Consider the following 27,228-nt stretch of genomic DNA (forward strand, 5'->3'; position numbering starts at 1 on the left):
TATTTATTGGAGATGGTTACCTCTCATTCATTTTATTTATGTTTTTAATTAATTATGTTTAAACTATTTATTTTTATGCCGCGTAAATAACATCTTACTTAATATCACGTGTTGTTAAAGCAAATAAATTAAAATCGATTTTTTTTTTTAAAAAAAAGTGTATTTAGTTTGAAATTTGAATACATCATCATCCCTTTTATTTTTCATAATTATTTAAACTACGAAAAATAATGAACTTTATTTTATTTGAGTAGTAGTTTATCTTTTTTGATCAGAAAAAAAATATTATTTTTTATTTGTTTGTGGAATTTTAATATTATTATATGACTATTATACGTGGCACACCTTTGTCGACTTAGAACCAGGACACGTCATGGAGAACGTCAGTCATCGCCGATTATTTACCTACCGCAAACGTTACCTCACTAATTATTCGTCTAATGCTATCGATCCCGCGTACGAGTATGTGGTAGACAACTGGGTATTTACAGATTAATTTATCTATATATATGTGAAAACATGGCTGGCCTCCTGCTGTTATTACTTCGTCGAGAATTTAGGGTTCGCTCGTCTGCGGCGTAGCCAAGTCGAAGAAGAGATTTCTTTCCTTTTTTACTTACAGATCGCAGAGGGATCGAAATTTAGGTAAGATCTCTTCCGACGATGTTCTTCTCCGCTGGTTTCCGTGATGCAGATCCCCTTTTACTGTTTCTGTTTTCGCGTTCTGTGTTTTTATGGGATCTGGTTGTTCAGCTGGTGTTTCTCCGTAGAGGTTTGGTTTCTTGATCGAAGGCTTCTTTATTGGGATCTTGATGTTTTGATTTGCGGAGGATGTTCAATGGGAATCGATCTGTTTCCCCCAATTCGGGCCTGACAGCGACCTCGAGCCAAACTCTTTGTTTATTTACCTTGTGAATGCAAGATCCCTGCATCAGATATCATATATGTGAGTTTTGACCTTGGTGATGCGGGATAGATGGAGGAAGAAACGTCCGAGTCCCTGTGAAAAAGAATGAAGGGGAATGGTTGACCATGTTTGTTAGCCCTTGACCATGATAACCTCACGAATTGTAACTATAGAGTTCAATTGTGTGATAGAATTGATTTATTTGCTATTTATCGAGATTTAGGGTTTGAGTTCACTTTGTGTATTGATTGATTGTGCTTTGTGTTCTTGTGGAGATTCTGTACAGGTACTGAGAAGATCAAAATGCCATGTTTGTTAGCCCTTGACCATGATAACCTCACGAATTGTAACCATATAGTTCAATTGTGTGATAGAATTGATTTATTTGTTATTTATCGAGATCTAGGGTTGAGTTCACTTTGTGTATTGATTGATTGTGCTTTGTGTTCTTGTGGAGATTCTGTACAGGTACTGAAAAGATCAAAAATGCCAAAGGAGAGGAGGTCTCGTTCGAAGGATCACCGATGTCGCGCTTCGCCATTCCCATCTACTTCCTCGCGCAGTGCACCTGATTCTGTCAAAGTCGCAGAGGATGATAAGAAATGGGGCGATGTTCGTTGCCCTGTGTGCATGGAGCACCCTCACAATGCTGTTCTTCTTCAATGTTCCTCGCGCGATAAGGGCTGCCACACATTCATATGCGACACCAGCTACCGCCATTCCAACTGTCTGGATCAGTATCGAAAGTCGTTCTCTAACAAGTCGCCGGAGGAGGATGACAACCTGCAACCGCCGACCGACATGTCGTGCCCCCTCTGCCGCGGGCGCGTCACTGGCTGGACGGTGATAGAGGCCGCTCGCAAGTACATGAATGCCAAGTCTCGTAGCTGTTCTCTGGAATCATGTCCGTTTACTGGAGTTTATGGGGAGTTAAGGGAGCACGCAAGGAAAGAGCATCCATCTGCAAGACCATCCGAGGCAGATCCTATACGTCAGGAAGTTTGGAGGAGTATGGAGCGACAGCGAGATCTCGGAGACATGTTCAGCGTGTTTCATTCACCTGTTATCACCGGAGAGCACCTCACCGTCGCCGAGGATGAGGCGGCGGCGACCGATAGCTTGGTGGTGTTTATGGTTGTGCATGTACATCCATCCAGAGCGAACAGTGCTGTGTCAACCCTGCCACCCTCTTCCAGATCAAGAACCTTTTTCAGGCAGTCATCGAGGGCTCAGAGGGCGAGAAGGGCGATTCGATGGGGTGAAACCTTGAGCAATGCAAGGGCAGCTGAGAGAGTTGCTTCGCAAGGCTACCAAGCAGGATGGATAGAGCCATCTTGGGTTTCAGACGACGACGACGATGACGACCATGAAGATGCATCTTGATGCTTATAAGAATGAGTTCTTTCTTCAGATTTGTGGAAGCAATAGCCGATGAACGATGACACAAACAAGATGAGAACAGCTACCTAGTTATTGGATCCGGCTACTGATCAGTGGTAATTGATCGAATTCAGAATTTCAGATTCAGAGATTTGAATTGCAATGTCATCAGTGGGATTACATCGACGAAGATGAATGGCTCCAAATTCTTCAGAATGATCACAGAATTCATGAGATGGATATTTTGTTCGATCATGTGAATGAATAATATTCCTTTTGCTTCAGAAAAATGTGTTGTCTTGTATTTACATGTTTGAATAAGTTAGTCCTGTTCTTTGAAATATCTTACGAGGAATTTAGAATTGGATTTCAAAGAGTTCTTTAAAATATCTGACTAATTATTTTTTATATCAAAGGATATTGTATTTTAAAACTAGTCTTGTTGAAGATGTATATAGCTGTTAGATTGAGATGAATTGGGTGCTGTGTAAAGAACATTTTGGTTACATGTTATTAATTGTGTGCTGTATTAATAATAAGAATATTTTTGGTACAGGAATTTAATAAGATGTTTTTTATTGTTTTTCTAAAGAATCTTTTTAATGATTCTAATTATGGATGCAACAACTTTATCCCTACGACGATCAATTGAAATGGACAAGGATCGAATCTCGACGAATCATGTGGATTTGATGGATTACAAATTCTTGAAATGGTAAGGGTATGTTTTTGATAACAAGCCCTCTCTCTATTAAAGGTATTATAACAAATAGAAAAATTGATGATAAAAATTATTAAAATTAAGAAGGTCAATAAAATATTATTAAAAAATATTTTAATACAGCACTATTAATAACATGTAACTTAAAAAAGCCAAATAATTAAAAAAAATTAATTACTTTTAAAAATAATTTTTAATATATTATTATTATTATTATACTAATATTATTTAAAACACCTTAATTTTTAAAAATAAAATTTAATTTAATTTTAAAAAAATCTCTTAAACTTTAAATTTGAGTTTCGACCCATCCAAACTCTATCTGAATTTAATTTAATCAAAAATCTCTAATTAAAGTTAGATCAATCGAATTAGATTGGATTTGATTGAGGAATCATATTCATTTTTAATACTCCTAAATGACAGCCAAAATAAGAACTTGTTTAACATGAATTTTAAGGAAAATAATAAATAAAAAATGAGATAGATCGGCAATCGGAGCGCTGCTATCGACCGGTCAAGGAGACGTCGAAAGAGGCCGCGGTCGACGACGGCGGCCCCAAATCCAGCAGTCCCGCGGCGGCGGCGCGTCTGTCGTCGGTAGCCTCCTCGTCGAGCACGCTGTGCTCCAAGATGTTGTAGATCAGCATCTCGCTCTGCGGCGGTGGCTCGTCGACGTCGATACGCCCCTCGAGCATGTCCACCACCCGCGCCATGCTGGGCCGCTCCTCCGCCTTGTCCCGGATGCACCACAGTGCGACGTGGACCAGCGTACGCAGCTCCGCCTCCGGCGGCGACGCCCCCTCTCTGTTGAGCCTTTCGTCGAGCACCTCCAACGCTTTCCCCTGCCTGGCCTTCTCGTGCACGATCTTGGGGAAGTACGACCATCTCTTCTCCTTCGTCAGCTGCACGGCTCGACGGCCGCCGACGATCTCTAGCAGCACCATTCCGTAGCTGTAGATGTCGGATTTGACGGAGACGCCGGTGCCGATGAGCCACTCAGGGGCGAGGTAGCCGCGAGTGCCGCGGACGGTGGTCACCACGCGGCTCTCGTCCTTGCCCATCAATTTCGAGAGGCCGAAATCGGCGACGAGGGCACGGAAACCCTCGTCGAGGAGGATGTTCTCCGGCTTCACGTCGAGGTGGAGGACGCGCGCGCGGCAGTCGTGGTGGAGGTAGCTTAGGGCTTTGGCGACGTCGATGGCGACGCGGTGGCGCATCGGCCAGGGGAGGCAGCGGCCGGCGGCGGCGGCGTCGCGGGAGGGGAAAATCCACCGATCTAGCGATCCGTTGGCGACAAACTCGTAGACGAGGAATCGGGGGCCGGGCGTGACGCAGTATCCGAGGAGGCGGACGAGGTTGCGGTGGTGGATGCTGGCGATGGCGGCGACCTCCGTGCGGAACTCGCGGTCCCCCCGCTCCGCGATCTCGTCGATGCGCTTGACCGCGACGGCGGTGCCGTCGTCGAGGATCCCGCGGAAGACCGAGGCGGACGAGCCGCGGCCGAGGAGGCAGCGGAAGCCGTCGGTGGCGACGGTGAGGGACTCGATTCGGAACTTGATGGGGAGGCCGGCGACCTTGCGGAGGAAACTGTACTCGACGCGGTGCTCCTCGCGGTCCGCCACGGAGCGGCGGGCGAGGGAGAGCTGGCGGTGGGAGAGGTCGGTGTAGAGCGAGAGGACCCAAGCGAGGACGCCGACGACGGCGACGAAGCTCACGGCGAGGACGACGAAGAAGGCGACGGTGGCGCCGAGGCAGAACCAAAGGACGAGAAGGAGCACGAGCAGGGAGAGGATGGTGGCCGCCGCAACGGCCTTCGCTCGCCGTGCCTCCATCAAACTGGAAATTGAATCAGAAGAAGACGATGAAAAAGAGGAGGAGCAGCCATGGTTTGAAGTGAGATGAAGCTTGAAGTGGACTACTTCTTTTCTTCCGCGGAATCCGTCACTTCAGCGGTTTTACGTAATCGACTTCACGATTATATCAGCGGTTCTACGTTCATCACGACTATCAAGGAAATAAATTAAAAATTACAATTGATCACGATGGAAGAAGATATTACTAACCCTTGTCATCTTCTGTAAATATGCTCTATCGTAACCAACTTAACTATTGTTACGGTCATGTAATACGAGAGCAGGTCTTCAATCCGCTTTGGATGCCCGAACCGAGTCAATGGTCCTCGAGCGAGCGATCGGAGAGATCCGAATCCGAATCCTTGGATGAGTCTGATCCAAGTCCGCGAGGCCAGTTCGTTATTGAAGGATTCGGAAGACATCGCTGAGTCGACTCCCCACCGGTCCGCTAGTTAACTTCTCCCAGCCGACTCCTCGTCCTTCCGCCAATTAATAGCTCTGAGCCGACTCCTGGCCAGCTCGACTGACCAGCATCCCCGACTCACCCCAAGGATTGGGGTAGAACAAGACCCCCCCCCCCCCCCCCCCCCCCCCCCCCCCCCTTCTCTACTCCCTTCATTGACCACTCCTCTCCCTGTACGATAGTCTGATATCTGACACCCCCCTTTTCTGGGTATGGCGATCCGCCGCCAAACGTACGCCTCCGTTCGTGGACGTACTGATATCATTAAGACACCACTCCTTACGAGTACAAAGTGTACTCTTGAGGTAAGCTCCACCTTACCTTATCCGTGGTACGGTCCTCTTTCTTCATATATAAGGCAAGCCCCCCCCCCCCCCCCCCCCCTAAGGGCAAGGTATGCACTCTCTATTTCCTGGCTATCTCATTTCCATCTCTTCTTCCTTCCGAGGACTAACTTAGGTATCGGAGTGGTCGCGTCGGTCAACCCGGCCTTCCTTCTCACGGTGTCTGTGTTTGTAGGTTTCTGACGATCCTCTGCGCCTCCCCCCATCCACCTTCATTCCGGAGTACTGCTGAGGTGAGGTCGCATATCCAGGAGCCGATCTTGACGGGAACAACTATGTTCCGAGAGCAAGTGGACTACTTCTTCATTACACTTTTGTTGACTTTGATTTTGACTTTAATGCAATCCAACTATGTCATTTCGCTGACTTTAAGTAGAACTTATCCACCGCAGTCGAAAATAAATCGAAGCTCTCAGATCTAACTAGTTAAAATATGTCTATTTGGACGAGTTCAAATCAGATTAGTTGAGAAATGAGGCAACTTTTAATTTTGGGTTTAGATGGCTGGATTAGGTAGATATCGTTTTCAATCGTTTAATGCTTGTTAGATGGATATACATGTACAGTTGCAAAGTTATTAGTTTTGTTCTTTATTGCTTAAAATCGATCGAACTCATATTCCGTCTACTATGTCGTAGGAATGACACGATGTTGCCTTCTCCATCGTAGTTAATTATAATTTTTTAATTTATTTTCTTATAAATGATCGTCAGATCAATTGTGTAGGACTGTTAGGATGACGAATTCCATTTTTATTGGAAAAATATGATACTGAGATAAAAGACAAGAATGATTCCTATTGTGGATTCGAATTTCATGTTGGATATTTTTTAATTCTTATAGAGTTGAAGCCATTAGTGATGTTGGATGTTATATCAGAATTCATCTATATTTTTGAATTTATTTATTGTATCGAAATTTACGTTTCGCGTAAATAAATCTAGACTATTAATTTGCTCAAAATCGATTATGGGTGAATGAGAAATTAATTGGCTAAAGTTGTGCCCAAAATAACGTTAAGGAAAAGATGGGGTTTTAGTCTCACATCGCTAACCGGCGCAAGCTAAAGTTTCCTTATATGTGTTGCTGTGTTAATGGAGTTAACACAAAAAACACAGGTGCTCTCTACCCATGGGCGAGCAGGTGCTCGCACCTGTGAGCCCGCCACCCGTCACGTGCGCACGTGCGCACGAGCGCAATGGGCGCTTTGTAGGCGCACTTCGCACGTACGCGTCATCGCGAGGAACTTAAATTTATGCTCCATGTGACATTGCAGTGCCTGCGTGGCACTCGGGTGACGTGTCAGGCGCGCATGTAACGTGGCATTGCCTGTGTGGCATCCGCCTGGGCAAGTAAAGATGACTGGACTGTTGATTGGGCAAACAGATGACAACCGTTGATCAAAAAGGTGTGATGGATCGCTTGTGATGCGATCTGGAGCGTTGGATCGCGAAGAGTCACGATCTGACCGCTTGGGATGAGACTTGATCTGAAGCGTCAGATCGAATGGATCATTAGATCCAGATCCGACGGCTGATGACAATGGGCGAGATCTAAGGGTTACAACTCTTCCGATCTGATAGATGAGATCAAGAGACCTATATGAAGGGTTACAACCCTCCAGATCGAACGGTCCAGATCGATCATGTGCAAGGGTCACATCCACTCATCCAAAGGGCATTCAACCTCTTCACTTGGTATAAATAGAACCCTCAAGATGCTGGAAAAATCATCGAATTCATCGATTCAAGTCTTCCTTGTGCATTCATCCATCTAGTGCATTCGGAGTCCAAAAAGCCTATAAGAAAGTTCGTCGGTCTCAGAATTTGGAGTGCTACTATTCCGAAACGTTCGTCGTTGTATCTTGGGAACGAATTGTTGTTATCCGTTAGCACCGTAGCGGAGCAATATCGTTTACGGAAATAGTGTTGAACACTAGCTTCGACGATCCGTATCAGTTTGCGTATTCTCGGAGCTACCGGAGACAAAAAAAAAAAAACTTCAACAAGAAATTACGTTGCGCATTACGTGTAATGGTTACGCCAAACAGAAATCGTTCTACGCCGTTCGTTCCCGCCTTCAAACGCCGCTCATCTGACGGCGAGGAAAATACCACGTCGATGCTTAAGCAGAACCAGCCGCTATTTTACGAACCGGTCAGGTCAAGGTAGACCGAACCCGGTCCAATCACGATTATTTGAACCCGATCACATCCCTAAAAATAAATATATGATACAATAAATAATTTATTGTTACTGAAAGTCAACAAGATAAACCTTAACCGACATTTTGTACATTATAAAATTATTTCCTAAAATAAATTTAGAGTTAATTGACAAGAAAAAACAGAATACAGTATATTGAGCATTGTTTAAGGAGGGGAATATTTAATAAATTAATTGATTTGAATTTGGCTCTACTGATGCCTTATCAAGGTCTTTTGTCATGCTTCCATTGTCCCCGGGGCAATGGTGCAATGGTAGGACATCCGAATTGTAACTTAGGGACCCGCGGTTCGATCCCCAGCTACGGCGTATTTGCAGGAATTTTCCTCCAAATGGGGAACGCAATTAAAGGATGCTGGGCATCTGGATTGGCCGCCGTATGCGCTTCCCGATTTACCCTGGTGGTTGGTGGGAAACTTCCGTGGGACCGGGCCGACCACCCCCAGAGATGTTGGCTACTGGGATTATCATTTTTTTTTTTGTCATGCTTCCATTGTCATCGTCGTCTCCACCGAAACAGCAGCAAGAGATGCCTTCGATTTCACCTCCGTCCCTGTCGCAGAAGGATCAGCCGCTTCCACTACCTCCTCCGGTGTTGAGAGCCTCATCTCCTCTTCCGCCACAACGGAACCAGTCGGTAGGAGTGAGCAACAATTCGATTAAATCAAAAAAATCGATCGAATTTAAAAAAATCTATTCAATTATTTAGAAATTTTAATTATTTTAAAAAAAATCAATTAATTCGATTCTATTTCAATTTTATAATTTTTTATTCAATTAAATCGAATAAACTAATTAAAATAAAAAATAATTTTTTAATTTTTAAATAAATACATTTATAAATTACTAATTAATTCATAAATTTTTAATAATATTTAAAATTTTTAATTATTTTGATTAATTCAGTTAAAAATTAATTAATCGTAAATATTGGTCTGATTTATTTAATTTTTATTTACAAATTTAATCAATTCAATTAATTAAAAAAATTTAATTTTAATTATTTTAATCGAATATTCCATCTTAATTTTAATTATTTTAATTATTTTTATTTATATTTTTATTTACAAATTTATCCGTCTCAACCTCCTGATCTTCTTTTAATTAATCTGATCAGTTGTTTGATTGAACTTTTAATCTTTCTTTTTTTTTTCTTGTAGCGTATTTTTGTAAACATGAATATATAATATAATATAATATAATATATAATTAAAATTAATGAAAATAAAAATATATAATATTTTGCTGATTAATTTAAAAATATATAAAAAATATATATTCTAATATACAACAGTTATATTATAATTACTATAAGAATATTGAAATAGAAATATTTTTAATATTCTATCAGATATTCAACAAAGTCATCCACAACAGTTAGATAAGCACCATAATGGACTGAAGAATTTAAAAATCCATATGTCAAATTTTTTTTATCCACTCAAATCAAAATCAAATGAAGCGAAAAACAGAGCGAAATTTCAAGAACATGATAAAGAATCCATCGTTCTGTTATTACGTCCCTTTTAGCTAGATAGGAGTTAGGATTTGTACAAACCTTGATTTATGTATATATATTTATAAATTTTTAATGATCAACTCAGGGGTGGATCCAGAATTTCATATTTGGGGGGCCATAAAATAAAACGATATACTCATTTGAACCCAAAATTCTGCCCATGAGATTAATGTTCTCAGACTCTCAGTTGATTGATTGCTACGTAAAGATAATCGGATAAAAGGGGAAGGATGTCTTACGGTTTTCAAAGCGTAAAAGAGATGTTCGATTTTATTTTATTTTTATCAAAAAAAACATATTTTACTATTTAATTGTATATAATTATTCATTTTTTTATAAAAAAACATCTTATTTTACTATTTAACTATATATAATTATCCAAATGCTATATCCTGAGCTATATTATTCAATATTATTATTTTTTATCTAAATTTTGAGATGCGCTATAATAAATACGATTTAGCAGTTATTATAATATAAATTTTATAATTTTTATTTACATTTTAATAATTATGATTTATTATAATATGTATGAGTATGATTCACCAAGCTCGTCTAAAACTTACATGATTGTTCATTCACTACTGCTTTTCTTTCTCATTGTAAGCACCAAATTTAACTAATACATTTTTTATACTTATCCAATTCAATGGGTTCTATTTGTAAGATAATAGCAAACTTAGATTATTGTTATTTTATATAGGTTGGTGTAAATGTATAATTGTTGATTCATTTAAAAATTATTGTTTGCACAAATTGATCCACTTATTCTTGAATCAAAAATAAAATCCTAAACTTCTCATTTTATGACAAATAAACTTGGTAAATTGTTGATATTTGCTCTTCTTAGAGTAGTACTGGTTCCTGACAAAGATGACTTGCTGTTCTTTGAGTAGTACTGATAAAATAATTATACAATTCAATTTTTACAACATGGTTTATCAGAATGACCATGTTAATGCTTAGAACATGTGAAGCTGATTTGAAGGTTTGAAATTTCTGACTTAAAAGTGTGTATTTGCTAATTTGATTTTACAGTTCACTGTTCCTCACGTAAAAGCTGAAATGCAAAAGATTTTAAGGTGGCTCACTCCAATATCAGAACACACGATTAGGTTTGTTTCCACTGCACCTTCGACTATTTATGTTTATTAAGAAATACTCCTTTTCCTCTATTATGGACTCATCCAAGCATATAATGTTCCCAAGTCTTACATATGAAGTTTCTGATATATTTCTTTTTGATCTAATCAGAGCACATCAAGGTTTTGGTTGAGTAGGGGAATGGACGAATATGTGGTTAGTTCTCGATCTATTTTTTTTTATGCCATTTCTTCTGCAATAATACCATGTAGAGAAAAGACGAAAGTATCTTCTTATTCTGCATGTATTCTATTAAATCATTCATTTTTCTGCAGTACTGAGATTAACAAAAAGCAGGACATACAAGGCTGCATTATCCACATCCAAACGCTTCATTCTACGTGGGCTGGGGGGCCATGGCCCCCCAGCCCCTTACTACATCCGTCCCTGGATTAACTATAGTTTCTCAATTTACCTCCTCACTAATAGATGGTTGGAGTCAACCGTGTGAGGCCGCTAAGGTGGCAGATTCCACCAGAAGAGTTAGGGTTCATACACATTGATCACCAATCGAGGTTTGGCAACAGCAACCACCGGCACAGTCTTATGCAAAGCGATCCCAAACGTCTCACCCATGTCCATATTTGCCCTCCCCTCCGGCAGCTCCCAGTCGAAGGCATGAATGAGCGACCCCAGCATGTACTGCACCAGCACCACCCCCATGCGCACGCCGGCGCAGATCCGACGCCCGGCGCCGAAGGGTATGAGCTTGAAGTCGTTGTCGGTGGGGTCGACCTTGGCGCCCGGTCCTCCGGGCATGAACCGGTCGGGTTCGAACTCCAACGGGTTCGCCCACACCTTGGGGCTCCGGCCGATGGCCCAGATGTTGACCAAGAGCTTCGTGTTCGGCGGGATGTAATAGCCACCGACCTCGCAGGCTTGGGTGGAGACGAGAGGGAGGTTGAGCGGCGTCGACGGGTGCTTCCGCAACGACTCTTTGCAAATCGCTTGGAGGTATGGGAGATTCGGGATGTCGGATTCTTCGAGCCGCCGGTTCCGCCCCACAACCTCGTCCATCTCGGCCTGGGCTCGTCGGAGGATGGTCGGGTTCAGCAGCATCTCTGCCATCGCCCATTCTATTGTTCCAGCGGAGGCGTCGGTGCCAGCGGTAAAGAGATTCTGATAAAATAATTAAAAATATAAAAAAATTTAAAAGATTTATTTTTTTATTTATATTATCAAAAGAGCATCCCTCCTTATATTTTAATGATTTAAAAAATATTTATATTTTTTAATGATTTTAAAATTGAAAAAACATTTATTATTTTACTTAAATCATGGTCCCTCGTGAGTCATAACTGCTCGAAACACGTGGTAAATGAAAGGAGTTTGATTCAGCACGTGACCAATTAGTAAAAAGGCCATTTTTGTCTTACCAAAAGAAGAGCCTTGATGTTGTTCGGCGTCAGCTTCTCCTCCTTCGCCGCCGCCGGCGCCGCCGATTGCCTCTCCATGAGGACGTCGAGCAAGTCCGGACTCCCCCGGCGCTCCTTCCTTGTTGCCGCGTGCTCCTCCACCATCCGCTCCAGCACCGCGTCGAACCGCTTGTGCACCCGCCGCATCGTCCCCTCGAGCCCCTGCAGGTCCAGCCACGCCACCGCCGGGATGAAGTCGCCGATATTGAACTGCCCCGCCAGCGTCATCAGCTCCACCACCATGTCTTTGAACTCGTTTGACGCCGTCCCTTGCTCCTCGAACACTCGCCGGCTCAGGATCACCCGCCCGATCATGTTCGCCATCGTGTATATCAGCGAGGCCGCCACCGCCACGGGCTTCCCCTCGCTGCCCGCCGACAGCATACCCTGCAGCATCCGCCCCACCTCCTCCCGCCGGTACTGTAACAAAGTGAAAACGACGCTCGAAAACTCCGGGCGTACGTCGGCGCAAATTAAAATCGCATTCATGGCACCTGTCCCCAAGCGTTGAGCGCGCCGGCGCCGAGCATGTGGAGGTTGCAGAGCTTGCGCAGGAGCTTCCATTTGGGACCGTATGGCGCGAACACCATGTCCTGGCCTTCGTACGCCAGCCGGATCGGCGCGGCGTCGAGCGGCCTGTCGGCGAAGACCGCGTCCAGCGTCTTTAAGAACACCCGCGCGGCCTCCGGCGACGACGCCACGACAACATCCGAGCTCCCCAGCCGGAGCCTCATCACGGGGCCGTACCGCTCCGCCATGCGCGTCAGCGCCACGTGCGGCAACCGCCCCAGCAGCGGCAGCGCCCCCACCACAGGGAACCCCCGCGGCCCCGGCGGCAGCCGCCGTCGGCCGCCCGCCACCCGTCGCCCTATCCACCGAACAAACCAGAACAAAGCCACGCAGAGCAGGACCTCGCGCACCAGAAACATCACTGCCGCCATGGAAAGAAACCTCACACTTCTCGGTGATCAAATTCATTGACAAATACCGATATTTATAACAAAAGCAAGAACAGACTACTATTCTCGCGAAGTCAGTTAATATCCTTCTGCTGGGCCCACATTCGTGGTCAATTATAATTTTTCGATTTACCTACTCACAAATGGTTGTGAGACCGTGAGCAAGTGGACTACTTCTTCATTACACTTTTGTTGATTTTGATTTTGACTTAAATGCAATCCAACTATGTCATTACGCTGACTTTAAGTAGAACTTATCCACCGCAGTCGAAAATAAATCGAAGCTCTCAGATCTAACTAGCTAAAATATGTCTATTTGGACGAGTTCAAATCAGATTAGTTGAGAAATGAGGCAACTTTTAATTTTGGGTTTAGATGGCTGGATTAGGTAGTTATCGTTTTCAATCGTTTAATGCTTGTTAAATGGATATAGATATACAGTTGCAAAATTATTAGTTTTGTTCTTTATTGCTTAAAATATATGGAACTCATATTCCGTCTACTATGTCGTAGGAATGACACGATGTTGCCTTCTTCGTCGTGAATAATTATTATTTCTCAATTTATTTTTTTATAGATGGTCATGACTCGTGAGATCAACTATGTAAGATCATTAGGATGACAGATTCTATTTTTTATTGAAGAAACACGATATTGAGATAAAAGACCAGAATGATTCCTATTGCAGATTTGAATTTCATGTTGGATATTTTTAAATTCTCATAGAGTTGAAGCCAATGTTATATCAGAATTCATGTATATTTTTTAAATTTATTTAATGATCGATATGTGGGATCAAATTATTTATTTTTAACCTCCTTAATAAAACAGAAATTGAAAATAATATATTTTTAAATTTAAAAAATATAATAAAATTTATCATAAATTGATTATAAAATCTAAAACAATGATATTCACTAATTAATCAACACCATCAATAAATTTTTAAATTTTTTCTTACATCAAAAAATATCAAATTTTTTAAATTATCAGATGATATAAATTTATCAACCAATTCCATTCAAAACGAATTCATAAATTTAAAATGTTTTAAATCATTTTAAATCAAAATTAATATTTTTCTATAAACCTCCTTAGTGTATCATATTGAATTTGATAAAACATAAATTAGGACATTGAAAATACATGAAAAAGATTTTGAGACTATAAGAGGAAAGATATCTCATTGATACAAGACCTTTTGAGTAAAATTCAAAAATAAAATCATGAAAATGTAGATTCAAAGTGGACAATATCATATTATTTTGGAGATATATTTAGATTCCATCGGATCTAACAGTAATATCAAAACGGGTCCATGTGGGACCGTTAAGGAGACGGGTCCGTTGAGCCTCCGTTGGCTCCCAGTGGTTCTTTATTTGAGGGGTATATTATTGGACCTAGGGTAAATTGTTGGAAGATATCTCATTGGTGTGAGGTCTTTTAGATAAAATTCAAAAATAAAACCATGAGAACGTAGGTGTAAAGTGGACAATATTATACCGTTTTGAAGATATATTTGAGTTTTTAAGATATATTTGAATTCCATCGGATCTAATAATTAACTCCTATCCACACATCTAATGACCTTTTTATCCGGATCATCTACATGCTATATTCCAATTAACACGTTTGAATAGAAAGATGAACTTGCAACACTCCCCACAAAATCATGACTCCCCCCATACATGAAAAATAGGTATTCATAACTTTATGAACCGATTGGGCCAGACCTAGAAAGTTGATGAACCGATTGGGCCAGACCAAACTGTTGGGTCAAATAGTCTTGAACATGGGAATTTGGCCAAACAGACGAGTCGACCGAGACAAAAACTTAATTTCTTGTTTATTTATTATAACATTCCTATGAACCAAACATCAAACAAAGAACACTTGTTCCTGTTGAGATCAGCGCCTGGATGCGTTGACGATTTCTCAACGTCAGTGTCGGATGAGGTGGCGTGAGGAGAGGATCGCGAAGCTAGAAGAGCCTGCACACACAGCAACCGTGAGAGGGAATGTCAGAAGGTGCCTTGGCTCACCACTCCAATGTTTAAGTAAGTCCGCGAAGAAGAAGGAGGAGAGAAAACAGAAGAACAGTAGAGAGTGAGTTGTAAGTGCGCATACCTCCTTCTGGAGAAGGACAAACCTTATATATCTCTGAAAAGGATGTCACGTCGCATCCTAAGTATGGAAGACGTCCCATCATCGGTAGGGATTTTGTCTGAGGGAATGAAATAGTCAGAGTGACAGTCCCATCGTTGGCATACGATTGTAGAGTCATTTCGCACCTGGGTGTCAAAGCGGCAGTCATAATTAAGGGTATGGAACTGTCAGAGGAAATAACGGGAAGTAATAAAACAGAGCACCGTGAAGGCCATTTGGTATAAACCTTAGCTAAATCTGAATGAGGGCGAAGCCACCGAACCGACTGGAAGGCTTCGGGTTTGTAAGCGGAGTCGGTCTGTGAGACGACTCGAATAAGGATTCGGCTCGGCTCCGTGAAGCTTCGGGTTGGCAGGAGGAGTCGGTCTGTGCGACGACTCGAATAAGGATTCGGCTCGTGACTATGCCTTGGACATTGAGGTGTCGGCTCCGCGTTCCAGATTCAAGCCGAGTTCGATGATGAGAGGACTCGACCCTCAGAGAAAGGGATCACGAGTTGAAAACTAACTCAGACTAACTTTGGAGTCGGTAGCTATGAACCAACATGGGAATCGGATCTGATGTCAAATCACCCCCTTGGTCCATACTCATAATCATCTATAACAACACTAATTTTCGAGGGGAAAGGAGAGGAGAGTTATGAATTATGAAATTAAATATTGTCATTGAATTTGATTTAATAATTTAATTAAATTTGAATTTTTAAAATTAATAATTGATAATTAAAAAAAAATCTTAACTTTCGAAGTAATAACTTTTAACTCCCGAAAGGGCTCACCTTGTAATTTTAATAAATCCACGGAGCCGTCGGTGACCTCTCTGACAGAAGCGGCGACGGTAGACGACGCGGAGGCGAGACCGCGAGAGGCGATGCTGCTTTCTCACCTCCATCGCCGCCTCCTGTTCCTCCTTCCCTTCTTCCTCATAATCCCTCAAGTCACGCCGGCGATCGTAGAAGAACTTTCTTTCCATGGTAATTGCCCCTAACCCTGCTTAAAATCCCTTGTGAACCCTCATTCCGAGTTAGTTCTCTCATCTTGATTTGGAATCGAGGGGTCTTGTCGTTGCCGATGAAATCTTTCCGTTTCCTTATTTCCTATGCTTGTCTGATTATTAATTTTGTCTACCATTTGGTTTGTGTACTTGCCAGTTTCTTGCATTTGTAAACTAGCGTGTTTTGTTCTCGATTCCAGTGGTTATCTGAATAGGCTGCTGTACTTATCAATTTGTTTTCGACAGGGTTCTAGTATCCCTCAGGCGTGATCGGTTTTGCGTGTATTGTTTCGAAATCACTCTCTTGTTTCTCAGAAGGCTTTTTTTTTTTTTTTTTTTGCATTTTATATATCTGAGGCTGGTGTTATGATATAGAAACTGAAGTCTGGCCTAAACAGCTAACTTGATTCCCTTTCATGTGCTGGAAATTAAGGTTTTAGCAATAGTTGCCTGATGGTAGTTTTAAACGTTAAAATCATTATTGTTATTTTCAACTTCCTTACATAGAGCTCAATTGAAGGATAATATTTATGTTGCTGATCCCAAATAGTTTGGGATGAATACGACATGATAATGATGATGATTTTCAGCTCTCTCTGTGGCATAATATTATCATCGAGTTGGTTGAATATATTGGTGAGTGGATGATGCAAATGATTTTTATCATAGATTTATGTACAATTTGCAGGGTGCCAGTGGACAGAATCTTGTCAAAGCAAATGGCTTGGTGGTTGTGGTGCAGGGTTTGTGGTAGCTGATCAGTCAGAGAACTGCAATGGCCTTTGTGGAGAGTCTAGTTACCCTCCATGCCTTCCCTTCTACACACACTTCCATTGTTGTAAACCCGGTATTACTATTCTCCATGTTCTTCATGCATCAATTATATCTTATATATGTTACTTATCTTATTAGTTACTATCATCCACTGTTCTAATGCATTGCTTAGTACAATTAATAAGAGTTTGTGTAAATTCCCATTTAAAAAGTGTTTGATCATCTTCAATGGAAGACAAAAATATGGATGTTGTGGCCTTTTGTTGTCGTTGTCTCTTTTTAAATTTTATTTTGCAAGGATGTCAAGACTAAGTACTTTGATTGAACTCTATTACACTAAGTGAAAGGGAGCATTCATGTTAGTGTGCCTTGTTTTGGACCATGTTTTACCTCCTAGTTTACTCTAAACATCTTTGGTTTAATTATATTATCACTAGAAAAAATTGAGAAGTAGCACTTTTTATTAGTGAAATCACTATCATGCGTAACACTCCAAATTGATCCTTATATTTCATAAATGATTTAATTTTAGTAAGATGGGGGCAATTTCAAAGTGGATGCCTTTGTCTTTCCAGAAAAAAAATCGTCTTGCTTAAGTAACAATAGCCACTTAAGCCATGATACTCAAAGAAGCAAAGTGAAAGAATTCTTTGTCTAAGATGAAGTTCCTCCTATGTCATCAAACTTATTTGTTGAGGTTGATGAGGATGTGTATTTACGTGGATAACAGTTAAGTTCCATATTTTTAATGTTTGACAAACTTGAGAAAGTGTTCAACTCCAATGCTCTCAATTATTCATGTAAGTATGGATGCAGTTGATTTAGTGGATCGAACTCGAAAAGAGTAGAAAAGGATCAAACTCAAAAAGGTATATTCTTTCAATAAACAGTTTGAGAAATTGATGAATTATTTTGTAGAGCCCTCCCATTTAAAGGCTCCGATATTATAAATCTCAACAAGTTAAGATTTACTCCATCCATTGGTTTAACAATTTAATAAGATTTTCAAGACAATTAATTTCAACAAATTAAGCTTAATTAAATTCTATATGATTCCAGTGCAATGCTTCTTATACCTTTAGTTGACCTCCGTCATGGTGTTATGTTTTCTCTAATTCAAAATCATATCCTAGATATCTGATACATTACTGCAGGTACATGGACATTATGTTCTTTAATGCAAATTCACCCTGTTGCATGACCTCATTTGAAAAAAAAATTGTCTAGTGAATTAGATGTAGATGAGATTTATAGAATTCAGTATCCTTGGGTCATATGAGACTGATATTTTTGTTGAATTTTATAAAATTTAGTGAAGTAAGCTTCCCTTCACCTATTTGCAGAGCGCCCAAGGGTAACAAACAAGTGCTCAAGATGCAACAACAAACTAGACTTTGGCGATGAGTATGTATGTTGCACTGATTGTTCAGATCCTTACCTAATGGATAAGAGCAGCAAATTTGGTTTCTGTAAAACTGGCGCAGAGCTGGCTGTCCAATTAAAACCACAAGGTAACCATATTTACGAACTTTGTAAACCATGCTATTCAATGCACTGGTTTTTATAAACAGGCAAATGTAGTGAGGCTTTTTTGTTTTTCTGTACTAAATATGTTATTGCGTTCTTTTCCCAATGGTGTACAAACAAGACTGTGATGGTTTACAAACTTGAGTAGATACACAAATCGGGCCTCTAATGTTGAAAAATGTTCATAACCAAATCCTTCTATTCATGAATGCCAAAAATCAAACACCAAGTTGTTTCACTAAACAATTTGATGATCAGGTGGTTTGGTGAAACAACATGATGCAAAAGTGGACAAATGCCCATTTATGCATAAATATATTTTTTTAAGGTTAAAAAGGTGCAAAATTAATCAATTTGATTCCATTAAGCTAATTGATGAAATATCTTGATGGATTGAATTTAGCAACATTAAATTAATTTTGCCCTTTTAAAAAATATGAATACACCATAAATTATATAGAAATTTGCCTCTTTTCCTCATTTTTATGAATTATTTCAGTTTAGCAGGTTGTTTGACAAAATTATTTAATAACTGAAATTGACAAAATTATATTAATTTTGCTCATCTTTTTTTTTTTTTTTGACAAATATGCATTAAATTAAATGGGGGATATCACCATTTTTAATAGATTTTGAATGATTTAAATTTGACATACGGTCTGAAACAACTTTTTGAATAAATTATTCTGTTTCCTGCTTCTTAAAAAAAAGTCCCATTAAATTAAGAAGTATTTGTCTCTTTTAGTTTTTCTTTAAAATAAAATAAAATTGTTTCATCAAATAGTTTGTCAATCAAGCCCTTTTGGTTGGTAAAATGGAAGAAACCTAATTAAGGTATTATTTGAATAATCTGATGTGTGCATATTCTAACATTAGAGATCTGATTTGGATATCTGCTGTTTAAACATAATATTGAGTAGAGATCTTCACGTCTTTTCTAAAGTTGCAATTCAATGCCTCTACAAATGTCAGAAATTTTTAAGTGGGTTGCTGGGCCATGGATGAAGTGCTCTTCTCCTTGTGATGGTGGAATGCGCTATAGAGATGTTGGCTGTTATGGAAGTATCACTGATTCATCCATCAAGCACTACCCAGTGGATGATAGTAGGTGTTCAGGCGAAGAAATGGTGAGTTAACGAAACATTTTCTTGATGACGCTTGCGAACATGCTTAAGTACTTCAGTATCAAAACTGGTAACCAATATATATTTGTGTTGGTGTCAGGTTGGCACCATGTTTTAGCTGCAGCAGTTAATAGTCAATCATTAATAGATACGTTTGATTTTACAGTTATGACTTGTATGCAATCCTTGCTGGTATTTCTGGATTATGAAAATGATGTTTTTTCATGCAACTCTAAGGAAAACCTTCCCAAACAAAAATCCTTAAGCTCAAGATTTGAATTCTTTTTGTTGCTCACTTTATGGAATTAACATTGGATGCGACCCATAATGAAAACTTGAATTTGCTAGGCAAATCAGCATGAATTTGTTGCTCCCCTAAGTTATATACTTCATGCTACATGCACAAGATATTGTTGACGTTGATGATGATTCACAAGATATCGATTCAAATGTATTTTGGCTTTACTACCATACCTGAACATTTCAGACCTCTACAACAAAAGATTTGATACAACAATTCCTAACAGAAGGCCAATAAGTTGTATTTGTTGTTCGATCCAATATTTTGAAAACTCATTTCTTTTTTCTTCTATCAAGCCTCTAGATAAAGTGCCACACTGCCACCTCCACATATAGAGCAATTTCAGAGTGAAAGGTTCTTTGCTTGAGCTTAGGTCATTCTCATCATTTCAGATGTAATAGGAAGTTTATATTCCATATATTTAAATCCTGTTTTACTTCCTAAGTTGAGCCTACGCTTTGGCTGTTGCCAATCATTTTGAGTGAACGATTGGAATCATTGACAATCGTAGGTTGAACTGGCCAACATACTAGTATGCTGATTTTGGTTGAAAAATATGATATTCAACCATACCTGAAATGGTTATTGCCAAAATGGTTGGCTGAGGCCATGGTGAATTATGCATCCTGACAGCATTGTTTCTGCAGAGAAGCTGTGAAAATCAGACCGATGCTACTGATTCCAGAAGATTTTTATTTTAACACTGGTTCTTCCACTTGATTGTTTGCAGCCTGCTAGGCAGGAGGTTTGTAATCAGCAGAGTTGTGTAGATTTGAGCGCCAGTGATTCAAATGAGAAGTCAAGTGGGATGTCAGGATGGTTGGTTGCTTTTCTTGTTCTTGTTGGGCTTGTGGCCATTGGAGCGGTCGGTTTTGCTGGCTTCGTTTACTACAAGAGGTAAGGACCCTGTTACCATCTTTCATTTCTGATGCTTTTATTAATTGTGACGACTCGAGGCAAGCTCTAAGGACCGCAGGTCTCACTTAGTGAATCGTGTAGATTTCATTAAAGCTGTTTCAACCTCGGGTTTTTAGAATGAAATGCAAAAACAAACATGTGATATTTGACTCTGGCTGAAAGATTGCTACTACCTCATTTCTCATGCTGAAAAGCATATCCTACTAGACTGTCTGTATGTAGCCCTAGTCAAATACAGCTTTCCAATATCATGTCGAATCGGGCAAGTTACTTATTCGATAGGTTGATTGTTTGATCATCTTGATTTGCTTTCTTATTCCTGGTTATTTTTCGCTTTTACCAACAGGAGATCCTCGGCGCCAAGTGGCTTTGTCTATATCATGCTGGAAGGATATTCTTGAGCAGACTGATCCCTGTGGCAGAATTGTCTTGATAATGTAGCATGTATCGTCGCTTGTATATCTTCTCTGAGGCTTGTGTTTGTGTGTTTCAGTTGTTCCAGTCCATTTATCCTGCAGATTTATCGCACATTGGCTCGATTCTTCAATGTCAGTAACTCGAAACTAATAGATTGTCGCGGTGGGGTGATCGTTGTTACTTGCACAAGATGATCTTAAAGGTTGTTCCAGTCCTTGTATGCTTGTGATTGAAGCCAACTAAGAACTTCCAGTATGGCATTTCCCTTGCTCATCCTACTCAAAAGCTCTTCAGTGTGTGGAACAGTGTGATTAAAGGTAACTAATTTTTTTAAATGTTTTTTATCATTAAAAGAATGGGCAATTTGTTAAATCCCAACAAAATCTAGAAATTCAATGACTGTACGTCTTAACAACTTCTGATGGCAACCAGTCACAGGCCTTCATAATTATGAAGCTTATTTCACAAAGCTTGCAGTAAATGGAGTGCAAGTCCTGATTAGGATTTGGAAGCAAAATGAAGATTTGGAAATTTTTGGGTGAAAATTTTTAGTACATTTTTTCTATACTTTGTGCATAAGTGTCTATTATCCATGTCAAAGAGTAGGGGTAAGTCTAGTTAAATTTTATATTATTTAAATTTATTTGATAAGATAAAATTTAAAATTTATATTATTTATATTTATGGATAAAAATTAAAAGGATGTTTCCTTATTTTTAAATCATTAAAGGAATATTTTATTTTGATTTTTTATTATATTTTCAATACGGATCAGTAGTGTTATTTTCATTTAATTTTTAAATTGATTGAATGCGTTGTAGTAGTTATGAAATTGTAATGGTTATATTTGTTGTAATAATTATGATTTTGTTGTTGTTATAATGTGAATAATAGAAGAGAAGTTGAATTTGTTAGAAATTATGATTTCGTAGTTGTTATAACAATTGTAGTAGTTATGAAATTATAATGGTTATAAAATGAAGTGAATAATATTGAATTTATGTTGTAGTAGTTATGAAATTATAACTATTATAAAATGAATAATAGGTAAATAATATTAAATTTATATTGCAGTAATTATGAAATTATAATTGTTATAATGTTAATATTTTTAAACAGATTAAATATATATTGTAATAGTAATTTATATTCTTTAATAATTGCCATTGAACGCAGGTTGTGAAGAGATTCGAAAGGTTTAATATTAGATTAAAAAAATATATATTAAAAAAATAAAATAAAAAAAACGTCTTTTTACCCTTTTATTAAATCGACACGAGTAGCCGTCGGCCTGAGCGCGCTCGCCTCGTTATTCGAATCCCCCATCCTCGGCAGGGGAGGGGAGAGAGAGCGGATCGTATGTCGCGGCGCGCGGCGGCGGCGGCGGCGGCGGCCGCACGATCAGGGTGCTGAATGTGGCGGAGAAGCCGTCGGTCGCGAAGGCGGTGGCGGAAATCCTGTCGCGCCGCAGCGGAGGGATGCGCTCGCGGGAGGGGCGGTCGCGGTACAACCGGGTGTTCGAGTTCGAGTATTCCATCGGCTCCCAAGCCTGCCACATGCTGGTCACCTCCGTCACCGGCCACCTCATGGAACTGGAGTTCGAAGATCGATTCCGCAAGTGGCATTCTTGCGACCCCGTCGACCTCTACGGCGCCCCCGTTCGCAAGTTCGTCCCTGAGGTAACCTTCTTTTGGAAATCTTGGCCCTAGCAATGAGTTTCTGCCATCGTTCAGGTTCATCACACTTATTTTACCGCAGCTTGAAGAAGTGAAGAACACCGACTTAGGGTTTGGCTCGTGCATTCTTGAGATTTATGCTTTAGGATGGCTTAGGGTAAATGCCAACTTCTTATGTTGCTCCCTATGGTTGTTCGACTATCGTCCTGACTCTTTTTGAGTCGTCAAAGGATCGGTAGTCAAAGTTCTGTCATCCCTGCTACAATTGGGCTAAATAGTCGTTCCTGTTAGGTTTATGGGAATTGAGGGGTTCTTGTTGATTGAACACTTATGCTCTGTTTATTCTGAGGTGTGGATTGAAGAAGGAAAGAAACCCAAGTTGGAAAAAAATCTCTAGGGAAAAGGAAAAGAAAAGAAGGGAAAGAAGAAGGAAAGGAGAGCGAAAGAAAGGGAAAAAAACACAAATTCATACCTCGTGATTGCGAGTGGCCTCGTGGTCACAAGTGAGGCCCTGTGGCCCCGTAGTTGCGAGCGAGGCTCTACAATCTTATGGTCGTCCGCAAGGCTGTTTGCGGCTCTGTGGCCACGAGTGAGGTATGTCTCCGCGGCCACCCGCAGCCTCGTGGTCGAGTGTGAAGTCCCGTGGCTTTGCAGTCAAGAGCGAGGCTGCCCTTGGTTGTGAGAGAGGTTCAAGTTGAGAATTTTGGCTTTAACCACAATGATTTAGCGTGTGGAAGTATACCTATTTATGCTTTAATACAAAGGGAAAGCTATATACAAAATGAAAAAGGAATTTGTTGGTCTTTCTTGGGTTATGCCTTCTAAAAAAATAAGATTGTGACTTCTAGTATAAATTGGTCAACTAACTTTAACATGTGTAACTATTAAGCAAAGTCATTCTCAGTGAGCTAAGTTCTAGTACCACAATTGATATCTAGTAGCTCACAGTAATCTGAATTTTTGGTGGCTTGTGCATGCAATTCTGAGTTGGATTTTAATATAAACAAACCTTCTATCTATATGCCTAAGCAGGTTCATTCAATCCTCCCTTTCTCATTAGCCTATGAAATATGTCTGTCACATTTGCTTATACGTGATTGAATGCCTTACGTTACCCTTCTTGTGCTATCTTTAGGTTGTACACTTACCACTGCAATTTCCTTATTCCTTTGAAGTGCAGGATAAGTTGGACATCAGGAAGACTTTGGAAGAGGAAGCAAGGAAATGCCAGTGGCTTGTTTTGTGGCTTGATTGTGATAGAGAGGGTGAGAATATTGCTTTCGAAGTCATAGAAGTCTGCACTGCTGCAAATGATAATCTCAACATTTGGAGAGCTCGTTTCTCTGCACTAATTGATAGGTATGTTATGCTTAATTTCTAGACATGGTGTTACTTCAATTTGGATTTTTCAAGTTAATAATCATGAGTGTTAGTATGCACACGTTTAGTCCCACATGGGATATTTTAGTCAACAAGTCTTATATTGAGTCCTATATATGGTGTAATGTTTCTCTTTTTGGTAAGACTGATACAACTTTATTCATCTCATTTTGGTACTGTTGACTCCTTGGGATTCAATTTTCTCCTTTTCAATTCCTTTAAGGGGAAGTCACATGTTTAATGTGCCATATACTGTTCCATTTCTAATGCTTCCTCTTCCCTCCATAGTTCTATCATTAATGCTCTCCCATGTAATTTCAATAATCGTCCACTCTGCAGAGGACTCCCATCTCTCTTCTGCTTGGCCCTAGCCATCATCATCCAGTCTTTGTTCATTGCATTCTGAAATCTGCCTATTATGAACTTGTCCCTTTTCAATTTAGCTATCTATGCAATTACTGTTGATTCTTGAACTAGTTCAATTCTAATTAAATGATCATATCCACATCAATGTAACCATGTTTCTAAGGTGTGGATCCTTGTTCACCCAGATGTGCACTGACTTGCCATTACAATGATGATGTTGCCATCTTCCTTTAGATGTGCATGTAGTTTAACTTCTTCTCATGAAGCCCATGACTTACCCTACCACAATACAAGAACAATCGAGGTAAAAGGAAACTGATATAAAATTGCTAATTGTCCATCCTAATGGGCCAAAGGATCCACCCATAAATAATTCAACATTTACTATGTATTCCACAAGAAATAGCATTCAATTGTAATTGTGGTGTTTTATTCTAAGTCATTGTGTTCTAATCTCTGGTGGTAGTATTCTACTCTACATTAATTAACAACAAAATAAATTACTTGATACATTTAAGATAAATATCACATGCATCATATATATACATTGCATGAAGATGTGCATGAATAGTTACACAAACTCTTGTATGGTGTAAGGTTCAACATGTTCCTACTATATAACTCCATGAATATACATCACCAGGTCACACATATATGTAAATCATGAAAATCAATAATACTATGAACAAAGAGGGATAAAAATACAAGAGCAATAGAATAATAACAACACAATAAAGTGGGTTCTTCAAAAGGTTTGACACATTAAGAATAACCTCTTAGTCAACATGATTATAAAGACCCAAGATTAACTCTTTTTAATTTCACAAGTAAACCTCAATAAGTTGACTCAAATCCTTGAAATTACAGCATCATTCCACACTTCGTAAATAAGCTAATTTAGCCCTCAATTACTGATCAAATTTGTTAGAATATTTAGGAATTGTTAAAATATTCTGTTAAGTATAAATATTCTGTTTTTCTTTTTTAGAATAATTCTCCTAGAATAAGTTCCTATATTCATTTATAAATAGGGGCTTATATCTTGTAATAAATAGAAAGAGAAATCCATTGCATTATTATTTTACATGGTATCAGAGCTAAGGCTAGGTTTAGGGTTATCCGCCCAAACCAATCCTCTTCCTTCTCTCTCTCTGTTCGCCACGCGTTTTCCTCGCGTGTGCTCGTGTTTAGGTTTGGGTTTTCCTCCCTCCTTAGGTTTAGGGTTATCCGCCCAAACCAATCCTCTTCCTTCTCTCTCTGTTCGTCACGCGTTTTCCTCGCGTGTGTTTCTGTCAGCCGCCTTCCTCGTCGCGCGTTTTCCTCGTCGCGACGCAGCAATTGCAACGACTTCCTTCTCTCTTTGTTCACCACGCGTTTTCCTCGCGTGCGTTTCTGTCAGCCGCCTTCCTCGTCGCGACGCAGCAATCGCGGTGGCTTCCTCGTCGCGCGTCTTCCACGATGCGACGAGCAGCATGTTTCCTCGCGACACCACTCTTCCTGTGATCACGCGCTCCTGTTTCTTCCATGCGACGCCTTCCCGTGGTCGCGCGCTTCTGTTTCTTCCTCGTGACGCCACTCTTCCCGTGGTCGCGCGCTCTTGTTTCTTCCTTGCGATGCCACTCTTCCCGTGGTCGCGCGCTCTTGTTTCTTCCTCGCGACGCCACTCTTCCCGTGGTCGCGCACTCCTGTTTCTTCCTCGCAACTCCACTTTTCCCGTGGTCGCGAGCTTCTGTTTCTTCCTCGCGACGCCACTCTTCCCGTGGTCGCGCGCTCCTGTTTCTTCCTCACGATGCCACTCTTCCTGTGGTCGTGCGCCTCTCTTCTCCGTTGCCCTCTTCCAGTAACGGCAACAAGCTAGCAAGTTCCAGCTCTCCGAATGTCAAGCTCATGCCAAATCAGGGTAAGTCTTTTTCAGATCCTGAACGATACAGGCGATTAGTAGGGAGACTAAGCTACCTTACTGTTACTCATCCGGATATCTCATTTACAGTAAGTGTAGTAAGTCAACTCTCCATGCAAAAAAACATTGAGATGCTGTAACAAGCATTATCCGATATATCAGAGGTGCTCCAGGAAAGGGTCTTTTGTATGAAGACAAAAGACATCCTCGAATTGACTACATATGTAACAAGCTGGGTACATATAATTTATATCTTCCAGCTTGAGGGGGAGTGTTAGAATATTTAGGAATTGTTAAAATATTCTGTTAAGTATAAATATTCTGTTTTTCTTTTTTAGAATAATTCTCCTAGAATAAGTTCCTATATTCATTTATAAATAGGGGCTTATATCTTGTAATAAATAGAAAGAGAAATCCATTGCATTATTATTTTACAAAATTTATAATTCAAACAATTTATCCTCAAGCTCAACCTCATTCCACAAGACCCCACCATATTGTGATTAAGTCTCTAATTTAAGATCATCTCAATGCTTGCATAATTAATCTTGTCATTGTTAATCATTTAAGTGGTTAATTAGCTATCCTTAGAGATCCATATCCATGCACAATCATCATCATACAACCTGATTTATCCATTAAAATTTATTTTTTGAGGTTGATCCAATCAACCTCAACAATAAAAACCTTAATTTCCACTAAATCATCCCACTATTATATTTTATTTCCTATGCACCTCAATCATCTCTATCAA

At 40.0% G+C, this 27,228-nt stretch overlaps 5 protein-coding genes across 6 annotated transcripts in view; 3 read left to right on the forward strand and 2 right to left on the reverse strand.

Annotated features, from left to right (window-relative positions):
• The first annotated feature begins 549 nt into the window (after positions 1 to 549).
• Positions 550 to 2,628, forward strand: LOC141831927 (uncharacterized). Of its 2 annotated transcripts, none has more exons than XM_074719350.1 (2): positions 550 to 645; positions 1,365 to 2,628. In XM_074719350.1, exon 2 carries the CDS (start codon positions 1,394 to 1,396, stop codon positions 2,288 to 2,290), a length of 897 nt encoding a protein of 298 aa, XP_074575451.1. In that variant the 5' UTR covers positions 550 to 645; positions 1,365 to 1,393; the 3' UTR covers positions 2,291 to 2,628. The 2 variants fall into 2 exon arrangements, with proteins under 2 accessions (XP_074575451.1, XP_074575450.1); XM_074719349.1 differs by having other exon boundaries at positions 1,376 to 2,628.
• An 811-nt stretch (positions 2,629 to 3,439) lies between these two features.
• Positions 3,440 to 4,884, reverse strand: LOC141832281 (putative receptor-like protein kinase At5g20050). The gene has a single exon (XM_074719773.1). It carries the CDS (start codon positions 4,841 to 4,843, stop codon positions 3,515 to 3,517), a length of 1,329 nt encoding a protein of 442 aa, XP_074575874.1. The 5' UTR covers positions 4,844 to 4,884; the 3' UTR covers positions 3,440 to 3,514.
• A 5,910-nt stretch (positions 4,885 to 10,794) lies between these two features.
• Positions 10,795 to 12,917, reverse strand: LOC141832169 (flavonoid 3',5'-hydroxylase 1-like). The gene is made up of 3 exons (XM_074719658.1): positions 12,468 to 12,917; positions 11,935 to 12,393; positions 10,795 to 11,677 (listed from the first exon to the last, which is right to left on the reverse strand). Exons 1-3 carry the CDS (start codon positions 12,912 to 12,914, stop codon positions 11,042 to 11,044), a joined length of 1,542 nt encoding a protein of 513 aa, XP_074575759.1. The 5' UTR covers positions 12,915 to 12,917; the 3' UTR covers positions 10,795 to 11,041.
• Positions 12,918 to 15,902: 2,985 nt separating this feature from the next.
• LOC141832143 (uncharacterized) lies at positions 15,903 to 21,669 on the forward strand. Its single transcript, XM_074719629.1, has 6 exons — positions 15,903 to 16,071; positions 16,780 to 16,938; positions 18,209 to 18,376; positions 19,365 to 19,519; positions 20,548 to 20,714; positions 21,082 to 21,669. Exons 1-6 carry the CDS (start codon positions 15,969 to 15,971, stop codon positions 21,134 to 21,136), a joined length of 807 nt encoding a protein of 268 aa, XP_074575730.1. The 5' UTR covers positions 15,903 to 15,968; the 3' UTR covers positions 21,137 to 21,669.
• A 75-nt stretch (positions 21,670 to 21,744) lies between these two features.
• Positions 21,745 to 27,228, forward strand: part of LOC141832494 (DNA topoisomerase 3-alpha) — a 31,852-nt gene continuing 26,368 nt past the window's right edge. The window contains exons 1-3 of the mRNA XM_074719997.1: positions 21,745 to 21,760; positions 22,488 to 22,831; positions 24,009 to 24,187. Coding sequence (XP_074576098.1) covers positions 21,745 to 21,760; positions 22,488 to 22,831; positions 24,009 to 24,187 — 539 coding nt within the window. The remainder of the gene's footprint in view (positions 21,761 to 22,487; positions 22,832 to 24,008; positions 24,188 to 27,228) is intronic.

Source organism: Curcuma longa, chromosome 7 (genome assembly GCF_044706935.1).
Source record: "Curcuma longa cultivar G26 ecotype Majalengka, Jawa Barat chromosome 7, ITB_CL_G26_1.1, whole genome shotgun sequence".
NCBI classification, from domain to species: Eukaryota; Viridiplantae; Streptophyta; class Magnoliopsida; order Zingiberales; family Zingiberaceae; genus Curcuma; species Curcuma longa.

What these genes read in the sequence shown, in the direction of transcription:
- LOC141831927 (XM_074719350.1), top strand. Translation starts at nt 1,394, where the DNA reads ATGCCAAAGGAGAGGAGGTCTCGTTCGAAGGATCACCGATGTCGCGCT.
- LOC141832281 (XM_074719773.1), bottom strand. Translation starts at nt 4,843, where the DNA reads ATGGAGGCACGGCGAGCGAAGGCCGTTGCGGCGGCCACCATCCTCTCC.
- LOC141832169 (XM_074719658.1), bottom strand. Translation starts at nt 12,914, where the DNA reads ATGGCGGCAGTGATGTTTCTGGTGCGCGAGGTCCTGCTCTGCGTGGCT. An exon ending in CGCTCAACGCTTGGGGACAG is followed by an intron (nt 12,394 to 12,467) that starts GTGCCATGAATG and finishes ACTTTGTTACAG; the next exon opens with TACCGGCGGGAGGAGGTGGG. An exon ending in ACATCAAGGCTCTTCTTTTG is followed by an intron (nt 11,678 to 11,934) that starts GTAAGACAAAAA and finishes TTATTTTATCAG; the next exon opens with AATCTCTTTACCGCTGGCAC.
- LOC141832143 (XM_074719629.1), top strand. Translation starts at nt 15,969, where the DNA reads ATGCTGCTTTCTCACCTCCATCGCCGCCTCCTGTTCCTCCTTCCCTTC. An exon ending in CTTCCATTGTTGTAAACCCG is followed by an intron (nt 16,939 to 18,208) that starts GTATTACTATTC and finishes ACCTATTTGCAG; the next exon opens with AGCGCCCAAGGGTAACAAAC. An exon ending in GGCTTCGTTTACTACAAGAG is followed by an intron (nt 20,715 to 21,081) that starts GTAAGGACCCTG and finishes TTTTACCAACAG; the next exon opens with GAGATCCTCGGCGCCAAGTG.